The 21,847-nt window shown below is 37.0% G+C and overlaps 1 protein-coding gene across 2 annotated transcripts in view; it reads right to left on the bottom strand.

Moving 5' to 3' along the window:
* Positions 1-21,847, bottom strand: part of LOC102193287 (alpha-1,6-mannosylglycoprotein 6-beta-N-acetylglucosaminyltransferase B-like) — a 122,088-nt gene that overhangs the window by 81,254 nt on the left and 18,987 nt on the right. For both annotated transcript variants that reach the window (XM_005736237.1, XM_005736236.1), the window contains exon 3: positions 760-910. In XM_005736237.1, coding sequence (XP_005736294.1) covers positions 760-910 — 151 coding nt within the window. The remainder of the gene's footprint in view (positions 1-759; positions 911-21,847) is intronic.

Raw genomic sequence — 21,847 nt, 5'->3', positions numbered from 1 at the left:
ACCCCCACTCCCCTCCCTCCAGAATTCCCAGGTAACAACCTAATATACATATGAATGACTAGCCAATTTAGCTTCCACTTGGCTGAAGCTAAAGCTTAGCTAAAAGCCTACCAGCCATTTGGCTGCTCTCCGGGTTTTAAAGGTAGAAAAGCCAAATGGCTGCTCTCCGGGAGTTTATTAAAATTGGTTCTTTTCAACGCTGGCTCATCCTTCGTATTAGTTGCTTTTTATGCTTTAATGACGTTTAATGTTGTAGATCGGTGGTGAGTGGCTAAAATACAAAGAAGACCCTTTGTCTAAAAATGGTCAGATATACGAATTAAACTGAGGATGAGTGAAAAACACTTTGAAGGGCCCTCAGAAGGCCTTTTAAAGTGTTAAAAGTGGTTACAACAAAGTCTGGCTCCTTGGAAGCAAAACATAAAGAAATGATGGGCGTCTCAAGACTTTTGCACAGTACAGTACTATATATTTTTTAATCTATTCCCCGAACTTCATATGTATACGAAGTATAAAACTCAGACTGATAACAGTGGTAACAGTGTTTTTATAGGAAGAAACCTTTGTATGTTGATTAATGATTGATGGCAGATGCAGTTTCGAAGACAAAAAACATAACATAAACCTGTATTTATTAATATATAATCACTATAAACATTTATGAAGGACATTACGTAGGAGAGGTGATCTGAATAGAGTAAACCGTTAACACACAAGAACTGTAAGAAGAACTAAAAGAACTGAAAAAACATACTGTACCTGTTTATGGCAGAGCTGAGCTCATCCAGGCGCCTTGCGTCAGTGGTGGAGGTGTTGTCGAGTTTGGACAAACTGTCCATCCTCTTTAGAATCACCTCCAACATGTCGCTAATCTTTCTCAGCACACCACGTGACTCCACGCCTCCCAGCACTGAGTGAAAAGACAGACGTGAGACAGGAGATGAATGAAAGCTGGACAGTGAGTACATGAAGCTTGCATAACAGCACGCATATTAATCATACAGCCTCCAGCTCTTCTGGCTCACCACACTGTTGCTGATTTTGGCTGTGTTCTTGTTTTGCACAACTGTCACTATGCACTTGACTACAATGAAGATCAAAAGCAAAGTGGCAAACAATGCAAAAGTCCTCAAACAGATTTGTGAGGATTTCCTCTTAACTTCTGTATTGTGTGTAGGAGCCTCAATATCACTTTTTTCTTTTTCTTTGCAAGGCTGTCAAAAAAACTACTTGTATAGTAATGAATTTTGATTACAAGGAAGACTGTAATACAGAACGTCAGCCCATCTATGATCTTTGGTGTTGGTCATGGCCAATGCTCCAATACGTACAATTTAAGTTCCTATCCAAAGATAAATGAAGTCAAAACTCTTTGAACTTTGTTGTGTGTCCCTATTTTTGATGTGTGTTTCAGTTTTAAACCAACTCATTTATTAAATTAATTCCAACCCAGCAGGACTCAATAGTACCTCTAATTTAACTAACCAATGCTCATGAGTTGGATTAGACCCATCTTTGGAATCTCTCTTCCTTTTGATCTCAAATACAGGCCGATAAAATTTTGTCACAGGTGGGATGCTATCACGTTGCCAAAAATTGTTCCAGTGAAAGACTGCTAAATTACTCAAAAACTGCACGCGCATAATGGTTCCAGAATTTGGCACACACATGCACATACTATGAATTTATTGAGAGGCAGTGCGATTTTATAAGTTTAACTTGCACAGTTATTGAAAATGTTGCACCGAAAGCTCATCCTCACCCTACCATTTCAGACTCATGAGAGCAGCTCCTCTTCAATTCAGCCCGTGTGTTATTCTTCATCTTAAACTCTAAAAGCCAACATTTTGATTATGTGTCTTTAACCTGCATATCTCCAGCTTGATCTCTTCCTGTCTGTCTGCAGCAGTGCACATTACCCAGTGATGTATTCTGATCTCTCCTCATAAACTGGATTTTGCTCGGGTCAGAAAACCAGACACTCTGGAGTCTGATGTCTTAATGTAGACTTATCTTTATATCCTTTGATACCCTTTGATATAAAGATATGAGGGTGAGATGTACACCAAGGCTATATGGAATGTAAAAAGCCAGCAACTAATTATGCTGGAGCGCTCAGTCACTTTCTTTTTCTTGCATGTTCTTCTGTCTGTCCATGTGAAATCCAAGAGGAGAAATCGAAAGGAGTGGCTGTGCACACAGTTGTGTGTGTGTGGAAAGATGAACACATTGGCCATCAGAGTTGAAAAGTGACTCATAACACAAAAGAGCACATACACAGTAGCAGAGACAGTGAGAAGAGAGACGGTATAAAAAGGTTTACCACACCTCATTAGGATAATTGCACTGACTCTGGCAGGGTCAAGAGTGCCTATGAATTCAGTCATAATGGACCAGAATGAGGAAGGTGACTGAAAGCATGAGACACAGATGGAAAGCTTTCTCATTTAATTACTCTTCTCTATTCGGTGTATGTACTGATCATCATTTTTAAAGAAAAAAGTAATAGATAAATTATTCAGAGTGAAAACTAGTGTCCCAGGAAATGGAAATTATTCCAGCAAGATTTATGTAAAATCTTGGCAATATTTTATCTTTTGTTTAGCTGAATCATGAAATAAAAATAAATCACATACTTTACCTCATACTGATATATTACCTCATTTAAATCAGATAGGGACAAAGCAGTTGTCTCACGTTCAACCCTTTCAAGCAACCAACAGAGCTTGAAAGGGTTTATATAATGTTTTCCAATTAAAAGTTTCAAAGTTTCATTTAATAACTACATATTACATAAATTGCATATTTAACCAAAACATTATGTCTTAAATCTTCAGCGACCTTTCAGTTTATTTATTTATTTTAATTATGGGTATCTGCTTTCTTGCAAGTTTAGATAAAAAAACAATGGTGAAGAGGTAAAAGATACCAACGTGATGCTAAAATAAAACATGAAATAAAAAACAGATTAAAGCTAACAAACTTACGAACATAAATGACAAATTAACGCAACAATGATGCGGCGAAAAGTAGCAATTTATCATTTTTGGAGGGGTCGACAGGAAACGTGATGTAAGGTCGATGGTTATATGAGGCAAACATAGGTAAGCGGTGATTGTGACATATACAATACCTTCGGTTGAAAATTAAAACTTGTTTTTCAAAGGTTTGGTAACGTAAACTGATCCAGTCCATATTTTGATCACATCAGTTAGAATTGTACCAAATAGAGTTCATAAGATATTCCCTCAAAGAAATCCCGTCCACCATCATCAACAGAGTTTTGGTAACCATACGGGTTGATGGTAAGAACCTTAGAGCATGTAGCTTGGGACAGCAGGAACACAAAGGTCACAGTTTATTCCTCTAGCTTTCCATCAGGGTTTAATGGTGCCTATATTAACACTGCTAACACCTGGATTACACTGCCTGACCATTCTGTCAAACCCCATGTCTGCTGCTTGACAAGCAATTACAGCCAATAGGTGTCAGAGCCTAACATCTCCAGCACAAGGTCATTGTCTGCCTTGTTTTCCGCCACCAACAGCAGGAATCGTAAGTTCAATGAGTTATTGCCACAGTGACAGACGTATTCATCTGAAACTGACAGTGTCACGTCCTCTGCCTATGATAGATTGCTGTTTAACAGTTCGTGGCTTGGTCCTTCTGGTGACATCTTTGTGACTGGCTGATAATGGATGACAGCTATGTCAAGAGTCGTGTAAAATGAAGGAATAGTTATCCTGGTAAACTGAAAATTCTTGGCACGGGTTAAACAAATGAGTGTTTGTTAATTTGAAAAAAATCCACAAAATGGCATTACTGGCAGAGCTTCATAAAGTGCATTTAGATCCAAACCACCTACTCTTTTATTAGTTTGGCTTGCCAAAATCTGGATTTGATGCTATTAATTAATAAAATACTACAAGGGAGTATGTATATTAGCAAAGAGTAGGGTATATTACGATACATTTTTTTTGACAGCTACAAGCTCCTGGGATGTTCAGCAGTGAGCAAATGGGAGTGATTTCAACCTAAAGGCATAAAAGATCCAATAAGTTAATGACTGCATCTTTCACATGTTCCCATTGTCTAATGTTCATGTCAATTCAAGTCAGGGGGCTAATCGTTTAAATGACAACACTATCCCTGTAGCTTTATTACAGGGAAACAACACGTTTAACAGGTACGTCAAATGAACCGTACACAAATCTCACTGCTGTAATACAGTATATACAAACAATGACATGTTATATGTAAGTCATGATCTTAGGGTTTGGTCAGTTTTAAAATATAATGGTGTCAAAAAAAGAAAGGCCACAGGACACAGTGTCCTCTACAGAAAGGGAATTTTAAAAAAGAAAAAGATGAGCAACAGACAGTTTTTACTTACTGCATTACTCAGCAAGGTTGTTATTTTAATTGGACTGTGGAGCCCCAGGACTTAAATTATACAACTTTTTTAAACAAGCAAAAAATAAACAAGAAAAATACATTTCAACAAATTCTTTCTTGCAGCAGCTTATAGTTGCCCATTTTTAGCTTCCATGTTCTGTTAAAGAAGGTAACTCAGAAGTGTCAGGGAAAGTTTTATATATGTGTAGTTTACTGATTTTATACAGATACCTATACTGGGGTTGATATGAATGAAAGTTTACATAATGTTGCTCTCTGTAAAAGCTGGTGTTTCTCCTTCTGTACAGCAGAACCCACACAGCAGCAACTAGGGCTAGCTTAAATACTATTTTACATATCACTGGGCAAAAAAATAAACTAAATAGGTAAATAACAGTTAAAAAGTAATTAATTAGAGCAATATCAGTGATAACAGTATGTTTAAGTTGACTGACACAGTGCAAAAATTAAATATTAACATATAATGTATATAACACAAATATTTTAAGATTCGATTAGATCAGTCTTAGGTAATACCAACAAACCAAAAAAGACAATATTTTGGGTTTTCTGTGAGGGTCCTGTATTGTGTACCGTGTGCTGTGATGCCTCTGGTGACATGGCTCGTTATTTATTATATCTATTATAAGGGCAAAAGCTGTGAGGACAGTGTTTCCTGACTAACTCCCACAAAAATGTTATTGTTTTACTATTATCCATAGCTGTTAGCTGCTACTTTAATGATAAGACTTTAACAATAAAAGATGAGTAATGTGGCTATCGGATAAAGGTATCTGGGTCGCTCCATGTTTCCACAGGGGCTACAGTGGATGGATCTTCATGTTTGATTTTGCAAAGATTTTATACTGGAAACACGTCTGGATACAGCCCTCCCAATTATCCCGAGATTGGGACCAGTACTGGGACTAGCTTGTGACCCCCTGAGGCTGGGTTTGTGGCTGTGGTTAACACTGAAGTACGTAAACATTTACATTTGTCTTTGGTGAGTAGAAATCAAATGTCTAGACGAGCTGTAATATGAGACTCCAAGGAGAATACCGAATTGAATATAAGTGAGATCAAAATAAAGCCATAGTATATGTTTTTTTCTACCTTTTTGAAGGTAATTAAAGTCATAGAAAGGGTCAGATAAAAAAAAAATATTAGTGATTTTCCTTCATCAAATGTTTTCATGTTGCTAACATAAAATTACATTTCACCCAGGCAAAATGGCAATTATGACTCTACAATATTGCAATTATTAATCCCAGAGGTATGATTTTCAGTACCAAAAAATTAAACTGACTGCAATCTGCTATATTTTAGTGATGTGCTGGTGGGGCGTAACACACAAATTAACACATTTGGCCATGTGAGTTCACAAACGTCCTGGAGACACATGAACATACATTTGTGTGCATAAGCTATGATGTGTGCCAAAACAGGATGATATTTTGATTGGCTTGGGGGTGTGTTTGCATATTCATGAGAAGAAAACCATTTATGGTTTGATGAATGCTCACAGAAGGGGCTTCTGGATAGGAGTTGACACAGCTAAATTAACTGGACACCAGTGTAATTTTGTCACAGGCACGCACACACACCCACACCAGTGCACACACAAGGCTTTAAACTTCACATGAAAATCCACCTTGAAACAAAACGCATATCATTTCAGAACATTAAGACTTGAATTAATAATGACACACAGAGCATTTAAAGGGATGGTTCCTCAGTGCTTAATAACGTTGTGGGCTCATAAGTGTTTTGTGTTAGATATTCCATCCCACTGAGTATAATTTGAAAGCAGGGTTTCCAGCTGTGATTCAGAAAATGCAGTTACATCCGAGTAACAACATGGGTGATGTCACCGTGTCCTGCCTGTTGTTTGCCATTATTCACTGTCAGCATCCCTATTTTAATCCACAAGCTTACCAGGGCCCAAGCCTTGACAACATGAAGAAGGAAAAAGAATACCAGGGTACCTCGGTTATTACTACTGTCAGCCTAAATAAATACTGAAGTTGCACTAAAATACACTGTTTTTGCAGTCTACACAGTGTAAAAGCAAAGCCAATTCAGTGATATACTCACTGTAATATTGTGAATGTATCGAGTTTAATATTGAATTTTGGATGAGAGGTCTTCGTTAAAAGACAACTACTGGTGGTTGTATTGTGCTAGCTATTTCCAGTTAAGCTCTATGGTGCAAACTGGAGTCTTGAGTGACTGGTAACATATCATTGTATGCAAATTAAGCACGGCATGTTGAACAGGGCGATAGCTCTGTGAGATGTTGAGGGACCTTGAATAAGGGAGTAGACCCGAAACTCAGCCTTGACTTTCTGGTCCAGCATCAGTCTTGAGAGGACATCATCACCACTGTGTGATAGAGCTGAAAAGAGTAAAAGACTTGTACTGTACTAATCAAATACAGATCTAATGCATGCAATGCACATACATATTAATGCACGTATGATGCATAATCATCTGCACACAGTCTTCCATCACCCGACTCCTCCAACTTGATCTTACTTCTCCCTAAACATTGTTCTTCTTCATCATCTTCCCCATCAGCTTTTCTGTTTCCCCGTTAATCGTATTCCTTAATTAAGTCTTCATTCCGAATGTCCAGTTTTACAAACTCCAGTAAAACTCCTCTCTCGTTCCTCAGAAACCAGACAGACAGTCGGTTAATATCCCGCTACCACTCCAATCTCCAGTACATCTCCTCTCCTCATTTCCACACCCGCATTCAATTGCTACAAATCACATGCAATTTAATTATTATGGTGCAGCAGATCTACTCTTCATTAGCTAAGGAACATGAGGTCTTTGTGAAAAGAGTGGAATGAGCGGAATTTGTGTTTCCCTTTTTTGTCTTTTTTTGTTAGTTTTTCCAGCACAATGCAAATGAAGTAAAGGGTGAGAGCAGGTCTTAGCCAAATGAAAATGCACCAAATGAAGCATGAATGAAGTGAAATATTGCACTAGAGTAAACACAGTGAATACCAATGATCTAAAAGACAATTTAATAAGATGTAAGACCAGAAATGATGGCATGATCAATAAGCTATTTTGTGGCCTACAGTAAAAAACAACCCTGAAAGAATAGAATTTAATAGAAGCAAACCAGTTGGCGGCTAATTCTGCTACAGCTTAATTCCGTCTCTTCTTCTGCTGAACTTTTGAAATATTTATTGTTCATTTAGTTTTGACATTTTCCTCACCATTTATCCAGTGATGTCAAGGCAAATTGGATTTTATGAAACTAGATGGGACAAATGAGAGGATATTAGAAGCTACAAAGAAGGAAAGGCTATTACAGTGTCTATTATCAATGACACTTTCTGTCACTTCACTTTTGAGTAGTTCTCTATTTTAGCAATCAGTGAGTTGATGAAGAAAGACTGTATAGCTGCAATGGCTATTATTGTCTTAGCAGTTCAACTTCTCTTGTCCCCTCATCCTCTTTCCTCTCTTATTTCTTTCCCACTTGTAATTCCTCTAAGCTGATGGTTTATTTGATTTGTTGGACATTATCTGTCACGTTAGTATTTTTTGTTCTTTTCCCCTTTGGAACGTGTTTTTGAATCCTTTGTCTATATTTTCATTCTCTCTAAGCTCTAAATGTTCCTTGTTTCCTTTTTCTCATCTTGATTTATCATAGTTTATATTAGGATGATGACATTGGATGAAAAACGAGGATCCTTTCAGACATACACACACAAGAGGCACACATCCAAACAAAGCGCTTGAGACAGACAAAAAATATATATGTATTTGAACAGAGACCAACTTGGATGCAGTATGAAAGGCTAATCTGTTGACAAGTGCAGTATTTCAGTGCATGTGGGTGTATTTGTTTCTTTACAAAACTGGAATGAAAAAGGCTGATAAGATTTATTTCCACAGAACACAATTTCAAATGGGTTATAAAAAAATTTTTTTTCATCAGATAGTATTATTCTTTTGGGAATTACACATAAGAAATGCACTGTCAGTCTGTTTCACTGAAGGGTGACATTGTTGAGTGATGATCTCCTTTTTGGTTGAAAACATCATATATTGGCACAGTTACGGAGTATTTGGAGAGCTACTGTTATTGTTTCTTCTTAAAGCTGTATGCTTCATTTCCTTCAATGTTACATTTTAAACTTGATGCTACATTAAAGTGCTAAGTCTCAGCTTTAATTGGAGTAGGTTTAGTATTGAAACATGTTCAGATACCACTCTGTGAAGCTGTAGTGCTTTAAAAGTTTTATGAGTCATAATGTCTCATTTTTTGTGTGAAGCCAGTGAGCAACCCTTAGTACTGTATCTTCTCTACTTCTGTGATGCTCACTTGACTCCTCACTGCAGCCACTTGCAGCTGTTGCTTGTTGTCAGGTTTCTCTGCCTTTACTTTGGTCTTTAGCGACTGGAATGCAGCTCAGATGATTGAGATCTTGCAGTCAACTCGACCAGATGAGATATATTCATATTTTATATACAAAGATTTAAACTTTTTCCTTGCTATAGCTGCAGTGGTGGAATTAGAATACCAGGCTGAGACCATCAGACTCTGTGCCTGCTTGTTGTTATTTTGTGTTGTGTGTTGGGGGTTTTTGTGGATACATCTTGCTGAGATGACTTTCATAGACAAGTATACTGTAAGGACTCACATAGGCTTTTTTTTTGTATGTAACCCTTAACGAGTGAAAATGGCATTGAAACTTTATCTTTTTCATTTCCTGATGAAGTCCACATCTGTGTGGAAACAACAACTACAGGAACAATCTTGCTACAAAAATATGATGACAAAAACAAAAGATTCTCTAGATGTAACTCTGTGCTTAACTTTTATTGGGTTTCACAGCTGATTGGGTGAGGTGGTCCCCTGGCTGTGTTTAGTGTTGTTGTCCTTTTGAATAATAAAATATTCATCAGTCACACTGTAGGTTTTTTTTATTTTTGTTTCCAAAATATACCAGAATATACTGCTCACAGTAAAACCGACAGACACAGGCCATAAAAAAGACTATTAGTACATTTTTTTCAGGAAGTCATATACCTCTTTTATCAGCCTTTGGTGATACAAGCTATAAACCTTCAATTTGTGCTCCAAAAGTTTTAAAAGCAGTGACATGAATGCTTCTGAAATGTGGAACATATTGGTGTCTGTATTCGTGCATTCTTGTTCTAATCCTTCAGAAAAAAAAAGTGTAACTCTCAAAAAAACAAACAAACCACAGTTTGTTGTATTTGAAAGTACAAGCAGGCACGTATTCATGTGCTATCCCGAGAAGCTTGACAGACACAAGCCGTGACCCTCATTACCATTTCCACCACTCACTGAAGTCACGGTCTCTCCTGTTTACTTTCACTATTTTCAGCACAGCTTTGCTGTTCAGAGCAGACAGGCATACGGCTGCAGGGGTTGCTTCTCACCACAGCCACAAGAATTTATGTTAGCGTGACTGGAAGATATGGAGTGCTTGAGCTTAAACAGTGTGTATGTAGCTTCAGATGGTGGTGTGCAGGAACTACGAAATATCTGTGACATGACGTTTTTGCTTTTGTGAGTGACTAAGCTGCCATATTCGTGCCTGAGTGTGCAAATATAGTCAACCATGCATGTGACAGTAGATCCTAATGACAGATTTCTTGGAAAAGAGCAGCAGAAAAGAGAAAATAAAATGAAATACATATCTGATGCTGATGAGCCTGTTTGCCTACCTGCGCATTCAAATAATGTGAGAAAATCGGCATGCCTCTGACATCAGGATAGTTATATAAAGTATGCATGACTATAATCTCGTATGTTCATATGTTAAGTACTGTATAATGTACAGTACCAATATTAAAGCATATCAACTGATAAAATATAAGAGCTGGTGACAATTTGGAAGTGTCACCAGCAAAATAAATAGTTGGCAAATAATTATAAGCATCTCAAAGAATTCCATTACTGTGTTCCCTATGCATGAAGTAGTGACACCATGGGGGTTTGCACACTTAAAAGACTATGGAAGCTCTTACTTAATTTAATTAACTCAGACTTAATTTTGTGCCCCATTACTTTTGCCGTAGCCACATTATGACACTATGACTTATTAAGGGATTATATGCCTCTTAATAACCCGTACAGTATGAACGAGAAGAATATTCACAGCATATGTACATGTGGACAACTGGCTGGTTTAAAGCAGACAAAAAAATCTATACATGAAATTTAAGTTCATTTGCCTTGCATGGTAGCTAACCTAGCTCATCAAAAGAGAAAACAAATATCAACTTTTTGTAACCATAAAATGAACATTTCACAAGTTTTCTCAGAATACATAAAAGGTGCTAATGTTTGGGCTATACCTAGTGCAATATTATTTTGCACATGCATATGATGATCTCCTGCCCTAGGCAGTAACTGTACGTTCTTTGTCTTGCCATTATCTTTCAGTACATCACTTCAAGGCCTCCCATCAATCTACATCACAATGAAACATGGTTGCACTGCAGGCCTGGGGGAAGGATAAGGGACAGATGAAAGAGAATGAAAAAGACAGCAGAAAATTGGTTTAAGAGAAGGGGATTTTAATGGCCATCCTTTGGTATTTGAGAAATAACATCATATATGCCAGAGGACAATGGCAGATTTAATGTTGTCATACAGTCAAAGCAAAGACAGCATCAATATAAAAGATATAGAAATTATCTGTAAAACTGACATTGATGGAAACTTTTATTCTATTTTTTGTATCTAAAGATGCACTATGTTGCAAGCAGGTGACTAGGCTTTCTCCTGACTAAGAGGACAGTGATTCATTTCAGCTTCATCCTAGTTGTTTCCCTACCTTCTACTCTCCATGCATTTACTTAGTCTGAACAATGAGTACTGAATTTCTTAAGATCAACTTATCCTGTGACCCCTCAGTAATCTTTGTATCCTTTTTCCTGAATTTTTCTCCAGCCCCTTCACTTTCAATTGCTCCTCATTTTCGCCTCACTATTACTTTTTCATACTTTCCCTTCTGGCATCTCACACTGCTTCTTCCCCTTGAATCTCATCTAATAGCATCTACCTCAGGTCTCTCTGTGGACCTATAATGTTTGCCTCTAATTCAGCCTTCAGCAGATAAATTAGCATCTGTCAAGGCTTTGCTCTGAGCTGGGAGCTTTGGCAGAAGCTGCTCTCTTTTTTGCATAATGGCACACTCCAGAGCCCTGGCACATTCACTCATCCTGTTATTTACTCTGACTCACAGGTAATGAAGCAAGGGACTGGTGAAACTGTGTGTGAGAGAGGAACGACAAGACCACGCTTGGAGCCAGAATGGACATCTGGCCTTGTGATACTGGGAGGATGACTTGCAAACTGGGGATATACAAATGTTTACAGTAGAACTAAACAGCTGGGCTGGAGGCAGATTAGATGTACACTGCAAAAAGTTTTTAGCTGAAGGCTAAGCCAATGACTGTGCTACAGTACTGAAATACAACAAAGATGGGATGCTGTGTAAAATCTAGATAAAAAAAAAAAAGAATACAATGATTTTCAAATTTCATAAACTCACATTTTTGTTCAAACTTCATTATTTCATCAAAAATATTAGCTCATTTTGAATTTGATGTCAGCAAGACATATTAAAAAAACTGCGATGTTGGAAAAGTAATTAGCACTAAAAAGAAAAAGCTGGAGGAACGCCTTGCAACTAATTAGATTAACTGGCAACGGGTCAGTATCATTGCTGCGTATAAGACTATAAGACTTTGAATTAAAATTCTGTGAATCTGAAGAAACGTCTGTACACAAGGGCCAATGTCAAAAAGAAAGAAAATACAAAACAATATTAGATGCCAGTGATCTTTGGGTCCTCAGGTTGCATTGCATTAAAAACAGGCCAGATTCAGGAACACTTCCAGAAGTCATTATCTATGAACACAGTTCACTGTGTCCACAAATGCAGGTTAAGTCCCTATCGTGCAAAGAAGGAGTACAAGTGAAGCATTTTTGCCCTTATCTGGGCCAAAGCTCATTTAAAAAGGTACTTTGGTTAGACAAATAGAAATCTGAAATTCATTTTGGAAACATGGAAGATGCATCCTAAGGACTAAAGAGGAGAAGGCTTGTTATTGAATCAAAAGTCTGCATCTCTGATGGAATGATACATGCAATATACATTCAGATGGCAAAGAACTTGGGAAAACAACGCTTAACAAGACAAAAAAAAATTCAGTTGGCCTTAAAAACCAGCCCCAACTCTCCAGTCACCATCCTGATAAAGATCACACAGTAGATAATAAAACCTTAAAATAAAAAAATCTTTTTTGCTGGCTTATATCTTGTAAGTAACACATAGCTTTTCTGCATTGAAAAGCACATTTTTTGCTGGATTTGCTTTTTGCAAGTGTAAACTTGATCACGGACGGAATATTAAAACACTACACTTTTTTTCCTCAAGACGTTCAAATCAGAAAACAAAGGGCACTGTTTAAATTTTCAGGAAACATGTCTAACAGCAGCTTGTTACTCTCAAAAGCTGCATTAAATAATTAAAGACTTTTATTACAATTTTATGCATCACTGACAGAACTCAAATCTTTTTCCACCTCATTCTGACAAACATTGTATATATATAATACAATGTATTAAGTTTCCTGAAATGCCATTTGTTCCTGTATGTGCTATAGTATTTAGATACTAATTCTTGTAAAAATTATATGGCAGCTTAGCTATATAGTCCAAACAATGTGTTGAGTCCTTCTAAGGTGTACACAAAATCACAAAAGAATAGTTTATTGAATCAGATGTACAATTTGATAAACTGAATTAAAATCTAAATTGAAATGATGTCTCTAAATGGTAGAATGAACCGCAAACTTAGTGAGTGTAGTTAGGAAACAGAAGAGACTAAAAACCATATTAAAAAAACCCACAGTGCCCAATGAATGGAAGAAACTAGGCCAACTGACAGAGGCGCTAATAGGTGTGTGTTCAAGTCGACTAAGACAAGCCTTATCTCTGTTCGGTGTTGACAGTGTTGTGTAATCGGTAGTATGCTGTTGCATCTGCATGCTCTGTCTCTGTCTCTCATGCACCCAAATACTCACAAATCAACACATGTGTATACTAAAGCTCAGGCTCTGATTGGTCTCTCTTACAGCTTAATCTGACAGTCCTGTCAGCTTCAGTGAGCTTCTGTTTGCAGCTGTGGCTCTGTCGTCTCCCCTTAATTGCATTACCTTTCATTTACTTAAAACACTGTATTGTACTCTTCAGATAGTGATACAAAGACGACTTGCACTTTAGGGAGACTCAAAATGTTTGTCAGTTTGTGTTGTTCTGACAAACATTACTGGCCACTTAGAGGACTGAGTGAGACGAGTTGCCCCATTGTAGAAAGACATGCACACTATATTCACATCCACGTAAAGGCACAAAATATGGATCACAACACCATGCCTGTAAAAAACACATTAAAATCACACTAGCATGGCTAACTTATGATTTATTACTACTAGTGTGCTGGAATGACGTTCTTCTGAAATATTGATGACAGTGACTAGACAATGCTCGTTGTGTTTTTTGTGTTTAAATATGAAGGTCACAAACAAATTATTTGTGTATGGTATATTTAATATGATTATTTATACATACATGTTTCTAAAGGGCAAGTGACAACTTGTCTAGCATGCTGGAATCCGATTAATTTCTCATTAAAGACCAGAGCTTCATGCGTAATGTGCAAACACGAGCTGCTGGAGAGCTGAACAATCTCCAGTTTATGGTAACGGGACACAGAAATGTGAGAACACTGGCTTATAGACTTTAATGGAATTGGAGTCAAGCAGAGTTAATACTGCCTCCAGAGACAATAACTAACTATAGTCACAACGTGGCAATATTTTAAATGCTAGATGCAAACAGGAAGAAGCTTTATGACAGAGAACTGTTTGCAACAAAGAGAGATCCTGATCAGGTTTTAGACTTCGATGGACACATACTGCTTCTGTTGCTTTCTCTGATGGAACAACACTGATGTCTTGTAATGCCAATAAAATCTATTTTAACTTGAACTGTGACAAAAAGCACAAAAAGACAAAGTTAGAGCAAGACCATTTCATGTTTTCTTTATTTTTGACACTGGTGGCTTTTAAATTAGTCAAAGTAAGCCTTTTGAAATGTACTACCCCAATTTTGAAAAAGCTGGAACCAGACAGAGACAGACAAAGTTACCTTAAAATAACAAGAATCCTTAGGTGACTGTTGGGACTGTATAAATCAAACTGAATTGAACTGTTCTCTCTGTTTTGTTTTTTAAAAGAATGCAGGCAAATTTAAGTCAATTTTAGCATGATTTACATAAAACAATATATATATATATATATAACAACAATATAACAACTTTGCTTATTTTATTTTAAAGACACTGCTTTGTGAAACTAGAAAAACTATAAACCTTTAGCACTTAAGAAAGTGCTTAAAGAAAAACTACTGTCAATGTATTAGTGTCAAAAAGAGACTACTTATTCTTTTCACACCCAGGCTGTGTCCAACAAATGACAATGTGTTTACACACAGTACTGCTTTATCTCTGATAATGTCTTGTCACTGACAGCAGTGACACTGATTGGTCCAAAGGATACTATGTATTGATCTGCTCAGTTGTAGACAGTGGACATTTAGCTCCAGTACAGGCCGTGGCACTTTTTGCGAGCATTTATTTCTTTATTAAGCAGAAGAAACACAAAATACATGGGCATGAGGAATCCCATGATAGCTGGACATCTCACTTTAATATTAAAATCATCTAACAAGACAGCAGAAAAATGTACTTTGTGCGAATACTACACAACAGTAATTACAATGTAACAGGAACCTTTCTTCTGTATGAACAAGGTAGTTAGAGGGAGTCATGTATAACTTAAAGTGGGAAAAAACTACAGACAACATGAACAAGGGGTTGGTTACACTTAAATGGATCAATACTTTACAGTGGCAAAACAAGCCCAAGGGATTAAAGAGAAAGATGAACTAACTGCTCTACATCTGGGTGCATTTAAATGTAAATGCAAAAAACATGTAATTGCTGTGAACATTTATTCTAGATCTGAATGTAACATGGATTTTATTTGCACAAAGCTGTGCTGTGGGGCTGGAGGCAATTTTCTGCATTGATTTGTTAAATTGTCTGAGCTCAGCTGAGCTTGTGGGTATAGTTTGCTGTGTGTGAGCCAGAGAAAGAGAGCACTGAGTTGGTTCTTATAGATATGCTATGTCCTTTATATATGTTGAAATTGAAAATCATAAAAAATGTGCGTATTCCCAGATTTCCAACCCACCAGATGCTCGCACACATTTCAATCTTAGTAAACTCATAGCCTCGTTATGGGCACAAACACTTAAATAAATGAGAGTGATCATTCAGAATGGATTAATTCAACCTGATCTTCCAAGGCAAATAAAAAGATTTCAGTTTGGACAAAGATACCCACATGCATGCTCCCATACATATCCAATTCATTGCACAATTAGACATAATCTATACACACTGTACAACAGGGGTAAAAATAACATCGTTCTGTTTAAAGAGGACAGCATCTTCCATGTTGCAAAAGAAGAGATCAAGAGCCAAATTTTCTCCCCGTGTAATCATCCATGCATTTGCAGTGGGCAATTCTGCACAGGACGTTCCACTTAAAACTTCTAATTTGTATGCCTTGTGAGCTAATAACTGTCTGGATAGTCTGTTTATATCTATGTACACTCTCCAAGGAGTAGGTGTGCCAGTTCTTTCCATAACTTTTTGGCAGGGCAGCTACATTAACAGAAGATTATACGGCACAGATATGGCACTCAAAGAATACTAAATAGAAATGTGTGGGAAACACCACAATGTCAAAGATGTTGTATGTCCTGTCCCAAAAATCAACCCAACAATGAAATACATAGTCAAGGTTTATTCCTGCAGACAGGTTTAAACTGTGCTGTAGATGGCAAACATGCTTTTTTACTATTTTCATAATTAATACACTGTATTTTAAATTTATTGGCCTCATGACATAAATTAGTATGGTATTTTGTCTCATCTATTGGAATAAGAATCAGCAATCTGGAATAGGTAAATAAAGAAGGCTGATGTGAAGTAGCACCTGTGACAAAGAAAGCTTTTATTACCCTTATCTTGTGGAAAAGAAAAAAACAACTCGTTAAGCAGCTTTTATCAGGTTTAACTAGTGATTCATACATGGTGTTTTTATGTCCGGATAACATGTCAAAGAAAAGTTACAACGGACAAAATGCTATATCTCTCTGTCAATGCTGGAATTGCTGAAATGCGCTCCACGGTACACAAACAATAGGTGAGTTTCATCATAAGTGAAAACTCTATATGTAGCCTTTGATTCATTCTTTGCCTCTGTGACTGCGATTCTACTTGCGCTTGAAATGAAGCTTAAACATGTGATTTCACTTGTAAATCCCAGGAAAGCAGCTGTACGCAGCCGCATCGATTGTAAGGTGAGCATTTCTGACAGAAAAAAATGGATGCACTTGTTCAAGCTGTTCTCATTCAAACGTGATGCATTTCTCAGCAGACAAATCTAGTGAATGTTACATGACATGAAACAAAGAATGAGAGATTTGGGAAAACCTTTTAGGAATTGCTTTTACTGTTGTGCTCTGACACATATTTTATTTACTGAGAAACGGATGGGGCCTATCATTCGAGCTGACAGGTAATGCCATTTAAACTTTTCCGGAGAGAGAAAGAGCCCAAGGCTTGGCAGTATAACACATGCGCCATCAGATCAGCTCAATAAGCTTCTAAACAGAAGCTGTCAGCAGAAAGCATGCATGTTTAGGTAAAACACTGAAGTGTTGTGTGTTACCATTAAGTGAATGGCAAACAATAACTGAAATGTTTAACTTTATTCATACTGTATTTAAAAAAACCTGCATCATAATCAGGGGCACATGTTAGCCTCTAAAAAAAAGTACTTGTGCAATTTTTCTTTGCTAAAAATTCCAATATTCCACGTTATGCATAACATAACATATACATATACATAACATTTTGTTCTAAGGGTTTTCCTTGCAAATAACTTTTCATTTACTTATCTTTAAAAAAAAATACAGTAATAAGGCACAACTTGAGTGCAAACCTTAAAAGAGAAGAATTAAACATCACGTCTTTCTGCTGGCCTGAAAAGAAACAGGTACACCTCTGCACAAAAAAGTTAACCTGAAGAACACTGATGTTGATGAAACATAAATCAGGGAGCTTTTTCTGAGTCTGTGTGCATGACAAGACAGGCAGCAAACGTCAGCAGCTTGGTGACATTATGTGACACAGTCCTGACAGATGTGTATGCAGCATCTAATATCAACCCTGCTGGGGTCATTATTGCTGTCACATGATTATACACAGAAGAAAAGAGAAATGCAGAAAGCTTGTCTGCAATTTTAAATGACTGTATGATGAGTCAGTCAGGATTTATGCGTTTTTCTCTTTAGTATAAATGCATCTTATTTTAGCTTTCAGGCATATATTTATATATAAAAGTATCTTCTTGCCTCCTCGTTTGGTCTTTCACCAATGATTCTCCATTTATTTTAGCACAGCTTTACAGCTCAGCTCAGACACAGTTAATCTGTCTCACTGCAGCAGACAGTGCCTGCACACACTGGCACAGCCATACAGGCGCACAAACACACACATAAGGTGAGTTTGACCTGTTTGGTCTGTTATGAAATTCAGAGTGCCTATTCACTTTTCTCTCCTGGCTTTATATTATAGGATTAAATGAATAAAGTACATACAGGAGCAAAAATAAATACACAACAAATTTATTAAATACATCTCATACAAAGTAATATGGAGTGAATTAGTACGCACATGCACTGGAAACATAATTTATTCATTTAGATTTAGAGCTAAGAAACAGATGGAAATTTATTTAAAGTGATGGTTTGTCTATTGTGCTTTTTAACAACAACGATAAAACTACAATATGTAAGTTAGACTTGGTCAACTGTTTATTCATGTAATAATAAACAGCTGACCAAGTGAACAGTGAGTTATGTGGCAACATATCAGTGCAATTAGGCATGTAGACATGATCAAGATGACCCACCCAAACCAAGTCAAAACCGAACATTGTGGGAAAGAAAAGTAATAAAAGTGATGTTGAGTGTGGCATTGTTGTTTGTGCTGCTCGGAGTATTTGAGTTGATCTACTAGGATTTTTCAGCACAACCATTTTTAGGGTTTGCAGAGAATAATCAAAAAAGAGAAAATATCCAGTGAGTGGCAGTTCTCTGGGCAAAATGCTTTGTTGATTCTGGAAGTCAGAGGAGAATGTTCAGAGCTGATAGGAAAACAACCATAACTGAAAGGGAAAGCACTCTTAACATCCAGCAGAAGAGCATCTTTCAATGTACAACATGTCAAACATGAAAGGAGACTTGTTATAGCTGCAGAAGAGCACACCGGATGCCATTTAATCCAATAATTAGGTAAAGCATCAGGTGGAATGGGAACCTCACAACATGAATGAGTAGCAATGATAAATGTGCAGCAAGTCTTTAAGCACCTTTATGAATCTACCGTATGCAACAAAGAATTAAGGTCGTTCTGAAAACAAATGGTGGCTGAACCCAGTACTAGAAGGGTGTAACTAATAAAGAGGCTGATGAATGTTGAATGCTTCATGGGTCAGTGAAAGTGGTTTAAGAAACAAGCAACGAAACTACATGAACATAAACAAACCACAGTATACATACTGTGTATGCTGAGTTTGTCAAATTTTAAAAATGAATGCTGTATTCTTACACTGACAATACATGCAGCAAACTATGTGCCAGCACAAATAACTAAAAACACAACAGGAGTTCTAGAAAGAAAAGGACAGAGAGCCAAAGATGACACAAAGCTGCACTGTGAATGCAGCAAATGATGCAAATCAAACAGGCATATGGCACACAGTAAAACAAACAAGCAGAGCCAAGCAGAGTTAACCGTTATTAGACCTACCTCTTTCATCTTTTGCTTTCTCCTCATCTGCCTATCTATACTGCATCTTTGCTAACCCCTAAGAGATGTGTCACTTCCTCCTTCCAGCTATTCCTGAAATAGCACCAGTGCCCTCATAGGCGTTGAAATGCCACATAAGCAATGTATCCAACAAGGCACTTTAGCTACAGTACAGTATACGTGATTTACTGTGCCACAATTCTAAAATCAGAGTTGGCAACATCATTTATTTATGGCCGCTTATGCATGCATTTCCCACAGTAGTTTAGTTTTGCTTTCCATCTAATTTCACCAGGACATTTTTGTTTTTCTGTATTTTTGTAAATACAATTGTAGTATGGCATGTAAACCCATTTTAGAGCAAACTCTGGAGGAACAACTGGATGTATGGGCATAACTTTGTAGAAAGGACAATATTTAGGGAGTTTATTAAAGTTCTTATTTGGGTTTATATTTGAGACATGTTGCATTTTATGCTGTCTGATGTTATGGTAAAAATTATTCTTAAAACTTCTCATTTCCCATTTAACACAGTGTTTCAACTGACAACTTGAATGTTATCACTTGATGATCTTGGCAGTACTACTGCATGTTTTAATTTGTCTACAAACAGCAAGAATGAAAAATCTCAGTCTTTCCCAAGCCTTAACTTTATTTGCCACTGAATGCACGAGTCTAGAATAGTAATGATTTGTTCATTCTATTACTGGCATCTGCCGTTGCCCATGTATTACTGTTTCCAGCATATCAGGGAAATTGATTTCAACATGTACAATGACAACAGAGGAGGATGGGGGTACTGTACATGATGTAAATGTTGCAGGGCTTGTGTTCTGACATTCACATTTTTTTCTAGCAGATTTTGAGAAGCTCTGCAAAGAAAGATGTCAATTTTAATTTACTACCATTATTGAAAAAGCAGGCAAAGGAACATACAGAAGTGAGCTGAAGAAACAAAAAAAGTGACATCTGGCTATTATTCAGTCTCAGACTGGATGCTTAATATAGTCACGTCTGACGGCAAAATATGAGATGAGGTGAGAAAAGTGAAATGGAAAAAATGGGTGGCTTGAGGTAAGAGTAATCTCAAGTCATGCTTGGTATGCTTTCATAGCTTTATCAGCCAAGACCAGTAAAGACGCCAGACAAACACAGCTGCCTTTTTGTCAACACAGACATAATACAATCAGTAGCTTTCCCAAACTGTCAGGCGACAGGGCCTGTTGCTTTGCACCATCGCTGCGTATCTGCGGAAAGAAAGCATGAGCACACTTGAGTATGACACTATCAGGACCTGGGGAAAATAACCAGCTTATGGCAGAGGAAATGATGAGCTAGCGGCCTGTAGACAAAGCTTGATGCATCCTGGGTAATTGAAGCAGCATATTGCTGCAGAGTAACCTTCCCTGGGACATAACCATAATATAATGTGCTTTGGAGAAATTTCTCATTTATAGCAGGGTAATAGCACTTAGATCAGAACAATGGCCCTCTTTACTTGGAAATTGGATAAGGTTTTCCATTAATATGTATTGGTGTTAGGAATGGGCTAAAAAAGAAGAACTACCACTGTGAATGACCTGAAGTTTGTAGAAAGGGGAAACAAAGTTGGTAAGGACAGTTATGAATGCAGATGGTATTTAGATTCTAAATAGCGCTGCCCAATTACCAACATACTGTACTTAAAGGTCGAACTGAAAAGATGTATTTGACTATTACTTTACATTAATATCTTGGCATGTTTCCCATAAATATTGGGAAAAACAATTTTGCACTTCCAGCCTCTGTGGCACAGACTTAAGGAATAAACAACTTTTCTTAGCTTTTATAGATGATGGTTAAAAAAATCAGTTCAATGCTCAAGTACACCAAAATCTCCAATGGCTGTCATTAATTAGTTTTTAAGGTATGATTTATGTATTTGTATGTATTTGATATAAATAAATGATGAGTTTGAATTTAATGGACAAAGGCAATGGTAAAGGGAAAGTTGTCTATTTTTGGACTTTAGGGTAGCGCTTTACAATAATGTCCCACTATTAAGCATTATTAATAATTAGTAACAGTGCCTAATTCATCATTTATATAACATTACTCCTTCTTAGTATACCATTTATAAATACAAATATATCATTATGACTGTGATTATGATTATTATTACTAGCAGTGATGTAGTAGCAGTGATAGCAGTACATGGTGTAACAGTAACAGATGAATAAATGTATCTGTATGACAAATGACAAACTAAGGAGGACGAATGATATATAAATGACAAATTAAGCACTTACTAATGCTTAAAAGTATAACATTATTTTAAAGTGCTATTACAATCAAAACCATATTAGAGATGGCACGATACCACTTTTTTATGTCCGATACCGATACCGATATCATAAATTTGGATATCTGCCGATACCGATATGAATCCAATATAGTGT

Source organism: Pundamilia nyererei, unplaced genomic scaffold (assembly GCF_000239375.1).
Source record: "Pundamilia nyererei isolate P.nyererei 1_Seehausen unplaced genomic scaffold, PunNye1.0 scaffold00068, whole genome shotgun sequence".
Classification (NCBI taxonomy): Eukaryota; Metazoa; Chordata; class Actinopteri; order Cichliformes; family Cichlidae; genus Pundamilia; species Pundamilia nyererei.
Note: the sequence above shows the minus strand (reverse complement) of the source record. Positions and strands in the feature narration are given on the sequence as shown.